The sequence below is a fragment of the Sapajus apella genome, unplaced genomic scaffold, assembly GCF_009761245.1.
Source record: "Sapajus apella isolate SASKATOON/1434 unplaced genomic scaffold, GSC_monkey_1.0 scaffold7, whole genome shotgun sequence".
Classification (NCBI taxonomy): domain Eukaryota; kingdom Metazoa; phylum Chordata; class Mammalia; order Primates; family Cebidae; genus Sapajus; species Sapajus apella.
In genome coordinates this window covers 2,319,336-2,327,368 of record NW_022436947.1, presented here as the reverse complement: position 1 = coordinate 2,327,368, position 8,033 = coordinate 2,319,336, and the positions used below count along the sequence as shown (strand labels likewise).

At 46.5% G+C, this 8,033-nt stretch overlaps 1 protein-coding gene across 4 annotated transcripts in view; it reads right to left on the bottom strand.

Moving 5' to 3' along the window:
• HIPK2 (homeodomain interacting protein kinase 2) overlaps positions 1–8,033 on the bottom strand; it is a 218,223-nt gene that overhangs the window by 29,248 nt on the left and 180,942 nt on the right. For all 4 annotated transcript variants that reach the window (XM_032275638.1, XM_032275640.1, XM_032275639.1 and 1 more), the window contains exon 12: positions 5,022–5,303. In XM_032275638.1, coding sequence (XP_032131529.1) covers positions 5,022–5,303 — 282 coding nt within the window. The remainder of the gene's footprint in view (positions 1–5,021; positions 5,304–8,033) is intronic.

The following is an 8,033-nucleotide window of genomic DNA, read 5'->3' as shown; positions in this document are numbered from 1 at the left end:
CAATTCTCCTGCCTCAACCTCCTGAGTAGCTGGGATTACAGGCACGCACCACCACGCCCAGCTAATGTTTTTTGTATTTTTAGTAGAGACGGGGTTTCACCATGTTGACCAGGATGGTCTCGATCTCTTGACCTCGTGATCCACCCGCCTCGGCCTCCCAAAGTGCTGGGATTACAGGCGTGAGCCACCGTGCCCGGCCCAAGTAACTGTTTTTATATCTAAAATACTGAGTGATATTTATGAATTGATTTTCTTCAAGTTTTCATTTTTGGTGACATTGGCTGAAACAGTGGCTGCTTACACATGCGCAATGAATAACAGCCTGCAGGAGGGCCCTGATGACCTGAGCAAAACAACCCACCTACCAGAATATCCAGGTAACTGAATGAGTGAATACATGAATGAATAATGGAGACTGGACAAAATCATTTCTAGCTGATCAGTTGACATGAGCCTCTTTGGTTTACACACTTAAAAAATTACTCCTGGCCAGGCATGGCAGCTCACATCCTGTAATCCCAGCACTTTGGGAGGTCAAGGCAGGAGAACTGCTTGAGCCCAGGAGTTCAAGACCAGCCTGGGCAACATAGCGAGACACTGTCTCTAGTTCTTACAAAAATACAAAAAATTACCCTCATGACTACAGGTCATATGTTACAGCCTTTACACGATTAAATGCACAAGGTAAGGTTAGCAGGACGGTCTGGATCATGAGATGTGTACCTATAAACTGTCCAAGAGGGTCCAGGAGAGAAAAGACGGCTTGTTCAGTATGTGCAGGCAATTAAATGCTTTTCTAATCAAAATCGTCTATAAATATTTAAAAGACTAGTTCTACTACTTAATCCTGGGGGACCCAGAACGATATCTGTTTCATCTTTTGGCCAATTTTCTAGCCATGATTGGAGTCCCCTAGTCCAACACTGATTCACTGAAAAGGAGTCCCCTGGTTCTTCCCAGGCTTCCTACTTTTAAAAGAGCTGACTCCACCCTTCTCAGTGCCACGGCTCCAGCACCCTGCCAAATGCCCAGCACCAAGTGGGGGCCCAGTGGACAATCCTCTAGACTCCCTATGGCCCTGGCATGGTGCCCTGCACACAGTGGGAGCTACCATGGCAGAGTGGTAGTCACAGGAGGGAGCAGGATGGAATTTGTATTCATTGAGTGAATGACTGAAATCAGTTATTTTTGCCAGTAATTAAGTTTGCCAGTTCTTCAATAGCATGGTACCGGAGTCCCAATTCTGCTATTTAGAACCTATCAGAATCAATTTGGGTGAGTCACCTACCTTTCCTGAGCCTCAGTTTCTTCATCTATCAAATGGGAATAGAAATACCAGCCTTGCATGCCCCATCAAATGATGGAGGAGCCAGTGTGGGTGAAGCACTGGGTGGATGCTTGCTACGATTCCCCTGTCTTTAGCTCAGCGTCTCCCAGCGTCTGCCTCCAACACGCTCTGGAGTTCTTATGAGTGGAGCTGCTGGCCTGCCATCTGCTGTGCAACTAACAGTGCCACATATTCGGGGTCAGGAATAATGATTTTGCCTTGGCTTTCTTTTAAAAATTCTAGGCAATATCATCTGGGCCTAGAGGTTTAGTGACACCCTCAATCAGGTCTAAAAGTGCCTTTGGTGGTGGAGGCACTGCCATCCCTCTGACGGTCATCGACTGCCGGACTCTGGCTGCCAAGCTGGGGCTGAGCCGTGTTAGGGGAATTAACCAGCACTGCAGGCAAAGTGACAGGACTGCCACTGGGGAAAGTAGCAAATAAGAAATGAGGCTGGGAACACAGAAGGTGGGAATCAACATGCCTGCGGCACGGGAGAAATCAGGCTCGGGAACAAGGATGATCAGTGTGTAGGAGGGAAGATCTCGGCTGTTCTAACCGGGACACAGAAGGGCTGGGAAGCTCTACAGCTGGAGAGGGACCAGGTGACCCCTCCATGTGGCTGCACTTGGGGGTGCATCCTTGTTTTCCCAGGACTGATGCTTCCCCTTAAGCCCCTGAGTATCTTCTGAGAAAGCTGACCACCCCCCTCTAAGGGGAGATCCCTCCACAGCCCCCTTTCCACCCGGAAGCCCCTTCTGGATGAGCTCCTGCACAGAGCTCTTGATCCTGTTCACCGGCCTCAGAGGCCCCGCCTCATCCGTTGCCTCACCTGGATTTGTGACCCCACCTCCTCTACTGTGTGTACCTGCCCAGACCTTTGGCCTCAAAAGCTCCTCTCCCCTGCTATTCCCTTAAGCTATTTTCCCTTTGAGTCCCCATGGTACTTTCCTTGTTTTTATGGGACTGATACCCTGTTTTGTGTTATAATGATTTGTATGTGTTTCATCTTGCTTATTACCCTGAAAACCTCATGAGGACACAGACTGTCTACCTTATTTATGCCACACCTGCAGTTCCCAGCATAATATCTTACACTAGTGGGGCCAGTAAATACTTGCTCTGTTAAATTTTATGATAATTCTGACTTCTAAGAACAAGTAATCATATTTCCCCACATTTTTTTTTTCTCATTCCAAAATGTAGTCACAATAATGTGATCACAATTACACAGTGGTTTCTCGATAAATAAAACAGCTACTGGTTTCTGTTTTACCCTACTCAGACTCAAATACACTTTCCTACCTTCTTGGGTACGAAGACATTTTCTAAGGCAATAGCATTGGATCTCTCTGGAAAACATTATTCTGGGAGCTCCCAGTCACAACTGTGGGCAGCTGAAGCCTTTTGGATGACTCGCTAGCATCAGTCTGCAGCTTCCCCATTCAGCCTGATGTGTCTGGCACATTTTCACAACCCTGACAGACTGGTGGTCCCTGCCACTCTTCACTGCAGGATGCTGTGGGACTCAGTGGCTACTGCTACTGTCTGTGGCTGCCCCTCACCTGTGCACCTGCCTCCCTCTCCCAGCTTTTTTTGAGTTGTACCCATGAAGGTCCTCACCTGTTGCCCAGCTTCTTGGTTCTATCCTTTCCTTCTGGGGACTTTAGAGGCTGCCACGGAGGCAGGGACATGCTCTGGCTTTGCGTTCCGCTCTCAGGCCTGTCAGCTGTCTGACTGGTGGGGAGATGGCTCTCTCATCCTTCTCAGACACGCTATTCAATTCTCTCCTGGGCACAGACGTTGAGAGTCTGTGTCAACTCAGATCTCATACGCCAGGAATGAGATTCCAATCTAGTTGACTGTCAGATTTTAAATTGCTTTCGCTGTTTTCCATATGTGGCAAAGGGCTGGGCAAGGCTGCTGGACCCTTCTGATGACCAAGGCTACCCACATGTGGGTGGCTGCTCCAGGCCGTCCCCTTTGTGAAGAGACCACTGAGCCCCCATGAGGACTGAACCCACAGTATTCCTGGGTGGGGTGGGGCATGCGGAGAATGGACCATCGACTCAACTTGGGGCTGTCATCAAAAAGGGGAGTGAGGCCAGTTTTGGACTAGACAGATGGGGAGTAAGGCAGTCCTGGGCTGTAAATGTATGCAGTGCTATACCTGGACCTTTGACCCGTGTCCCCTCTGGCACCGGGCACAATGCTATGACCACAAGTTCTCCACTACACTTTTCTCTGAAATACAATGACAGGCTGTACCATTCAATGGGAAGAGGACACTTGAATGAGACATGTACTGACCCTCCCTGAAACAAACTAAAACCATAGGACTTCATTATAAAGAGGGAGGGAACGTCCCATGCAGGAATAGTTGTAATGAGAATGTTTTAATCAGTCTATCTATACATTTTGTAATGATTTCAGATGTGAGAATGTATTATCTAATCAAAGGATTTCTGATTACTAATTAGTTACATTGTATCCAATCAGGAATTAATAATTCGAGCCTAATTGTGAATTAGGCTTCGCATCCAGCTGCGGGATGTGTGCTGACTGGCAGCGCTGGGCTTGGGAGGGGCAGGCCTCCCTTCCTTGGCTCTCGGTACCAATGTGAAGGAGTCAACAGGGTGGGGTCATGAGATGACTCTGGGCTCTATAAGGCCGCAGGGACACTAGGGGTGCAGAGAGCCAGGAGGCCAACTGTTCTAAAGGGGTTGCTCAGAACCTGAGCTGAGCGGCTCAAACAAAAACCACATTTTGCTGAAGTCTGGCTGGGCAGTGCCGAGAAAGAGGCCCTGGCGCCAGGGTTAAGAGTTTTGTAAATATAATAAAGATTTCTTCCCTCTCCCCAGGAAGCACATAAAGAGTAAAATGAATGAGTATTACGTTGGTATAAACAGTAATGCTCTTTGGGTGAAGAGCCAACTGGCAGTTTTGAAAGATTGGGTTAATCAGACACAGGGAAATTTCTGATTAATTGGACAATTACTTCGTATTCTGAGTGAGCCAAGGCAATGTTAGAGAAATATCCCGACCAACTGGAGATAAATTCACTAGCTTGAGGCAGAGATTTTTAAACTTACAGAGGATGAAATACACTGGCATTGTGTGCCCGATTTTTATGATCTCAAGTTCCCCAAATGTATAGGGCCTATGATAATAATAATTATTATTTATTTTTTTGAGATGGAGACTTGCAGTGTCACCAGGCTGGCATGCAGTGGTATGATCGCGGCTCACTGCAACCTCTGCCTTCTGGGTTCAAGCAGTTCTCCTGCCTCAGCCTCCCAAGTAGCTGGGACTACAGGCGCTGGCCACCATGCCCAGTGAATTTTTTTGTATTTTCAGTAGAGACAGGGTTTCACCATGTTGGCCAGTAGATCTCAATCTCTTGACCTTGTGATCCACCCACCTCAGCCTCCCAAAGTGCTGGGATTACAGGCATGAGCCACTGCGCCCGGCCCCTATAATTAGTTTTTAAGACCGAAGTGATTCAACAGTATTTTGGTTTTAAACAATTATGGAAAACCTGTTTGACATTCTCTTGAAATAACTTTTGGACCATAGGAGATGGCAAAACCCAAAGAAGAGGGGTCAGAAGAGAGGGCTTCCTATGTCTGATGATGGAAGATGGTCAGATACACACACAGTGAAAACCCTACTGGCTAAGGCGGCACTGCCTTACCTGGTGGGGGCGTGTTTCTGTTCCTCCTCCTCGTCCGTGTCACTGCTGATGGTGATGACGCTGACGGTGGGGCTGGGGGTATCAGGAATGACAATTGTCTGCCGCTGCCGCTCCCGGTTGGTGCTGGAGGCCACGTCGCCCCACCCACAGGTGACTGAGGTGCTGCAGGCCGGGCTACTGTGCACCATGGCACAGCGGGGAGGTGTGTTCTCCTTGACACGCTTGGATCGCTGTGGGGAGCTGATGGCCTGCGAGGAGGACACTTCACAGGTGGAGACATTTCTGTAATGAGAAAACCACACTCGCACACAGAGGAAGGTCAGGCCCACAGCTCCTTCGAAGGAGCCCAACTGCCTAGAAGCACCTGCTTTGCCAAATCTCTAAAAAAACAGCAGCTGGCCCATGAGTCTCCATCCGTGACTGGAAAAGGGACCATTCAGTGAGCTGCTACACAGCCCTTCTCCAGGCTCTGGTCTGGATCTACGTACCTGCTTCCAGCAGGACAAAGGGAGCAGCCAGGGTTTTTGGAGCAGGGAGGGGGCTCTAGTGCCCCAGGCTCTACATGTCTTGCAGGAGCAGATGTCATGCCAGGATTCCAGCTGTGTTTGTCCCAACACACCCCCTCGCCTTCAGGGTCAAGGCCCTACTTCTGAGCTCTGTCTTGTGTCATCCCTTCAAAGGTACTTAAGTCTTGTTTTGGGGGTAGGGGAAGAACTGGCGTTCGCCACATCAAAGCTTTGGTTTCTTACTAATGATTATTCTACTGAAATATTTACTCCTTAAGAGTTTCAGCATCTAAAGGACCTAACCTTGGTGACCAATGGTTCAGTTTCCTTCTTTCCTTCTCTGGAAAAAGAAAACAAACATCGAAGTATTTGTGTGCATATAATTGCTAAAATCCTTAAAAATGATTTTTCTGGGCTGGGCGCGGTGGCTCAAGCCTGTAATCCCAGCACTTTGGGAGGCCGAGGCAGGTGGATCACGAGGTCAAGAGATCGAGACCATCCTGGTCAACATGGTGAAACCCCGTCTCTACTAAAAATACAAAAAAATAGCTGGGCATGGTGGTGTGTGCCTGTAATCCCAGCTACTCATGAGGCTGAGGCAGGTGAATTGCCTGAACCCAGGAGGCGGAGGTTGCGGTGAGCCGAGATCGCGCCATTGCACTCCAGCCTGGGTAACATGAGTGAAACTCTGTCTCAAAAAAAAAAAAAAAAAAAAAGATTTTTCTGGATTTTGCTTCATGGAGCCTCATGGGAGGCTCAGTAGTTTGAATTGTAATACAGAATTGGGAAAAGAGCAAGAGGAAAAAGCACTCTTAAAAAGAGACCTTTTAATCTTAATTTTGATCAACTTGAAATTCCTTACTAAATTAGCCAATGTGATTTTCGGTAACTTTAGGGGAAAAATACCTTTCCCCTTCTCCGTTAAATCCCTACTGACTCTAGTTCAGGTTGAGTATCTCTTATCTCAAATGATTGGTACCCGAAGTGTTTTGGATTTTTTTTTTTTCAGATTTTGGAATATCTGCATATACATAATGAGATAGATAATCTTGGGGATGAAACTCAAGTCGAAACATGAAATTCTTTTGGTTCATATATACCTTATACACATAGCCTGAGGTAATTTATACATTATTTAAAAATAATTTTGTACATGAAATAAAGTTTTGACTGAGACCACATGTCAGGTGTGGAACTTTCCACTTATGGCATCACGCCAATGCTCAAAAAGTTCCAAATTGGGGATCATTTTGGATGTGTGGATTATGGATGCTCAACCTGTAATATCTATGCAGTGAGAGATAATGCCAGTGTGTAATGAAACTCAGACTTTTATATGTCTTTGAAGATTCTAGCACCTTCTAGCTAAAGGGATGGCAGTAAAACAAAAATAATTCAATAAAGGTGGATTTATTTTTCTATCTAGCTAGTGCCAGGTACACTGCTCGCCCCTTCCCAGGGACTGGTAATCTGTTTCACTGGTAAGATTGTACCATTGTTTGTACTTACTATAAACCTATGTATTTGTTATTGCTAATACATTACAATTTTAAGATTATGTTTTTCACTACCAACGGTTTTAATATCTCCACTTGGCATTGCTAAGGAAAAGTACGCCTGGCCACACTGCCAACAAGGGAGAGACTTCCGGTGTTTCAGACTGTTGTGCTGAAGGCATTGGTCTTAAAAATAAGCAAATACATAACTTTCACTATAATTATATCGATCTTGAAGTGTACTGGCAGTGAGCCTTCATGAGGCCAGCTGAGTGGTGAGTTGACAAAAAGGGGGGGCTTGCTAATAAACAGGTTGGGAGGCTGAGGGTTCTCACTGCCTCTACTCAGCCAAGGTGAACTCATGCTCCATGTGACCTCGCTGGGCATGACAGCCCATTAGAATGGAGACAGTGGACTTTGGTGCCACCCAGTCTAATAATGACATGAGTGAGTTGTCACAAGGCTGCCAAACAAAAGCATTCTGGAAAGCTGCCAACGTTCTGAGATAAATTTCTCTGAGTTGTCAGAAACACTCAAATAAGGAACCCTGGAAGGATGACGACTTCAGCCCTTGGATCAATGTTTGAACGGGAATGAAAAGAAGGCCTAGTTTCTGGTATCTGGTTACATGAGGAGGCAGAAAACCAAAATTCACTAGACATTTTGTATACCAGACTTCTCTTGATTAACTTATTGAAATAAGCAATTAAGCACCTCCAAGTCGTGGTGTCAGGAAAAGACGTAGGAGCAGTCCTGCCGTCACAAGATCTCTCTCTCTCTTTGGGTTGGAAATCTCTATGTTTTTAAAAAGTCAGGTTATTAAGGTATAACTGACATATAGTAAAATGTTTCCCTTTGAAGTGTTTGATGAGTTTTGACAAATGCACAGTCATAACGCCCCGCTCCAATCCAGGCTTACGGCTTGTTCCTACAGCCTTCCTCGCAGTTCCTCCTCTCCAGTGGTCTCTGGCAAGCCCTAATTGGATCTCTGTCTCTATGTTTTGCCTTTT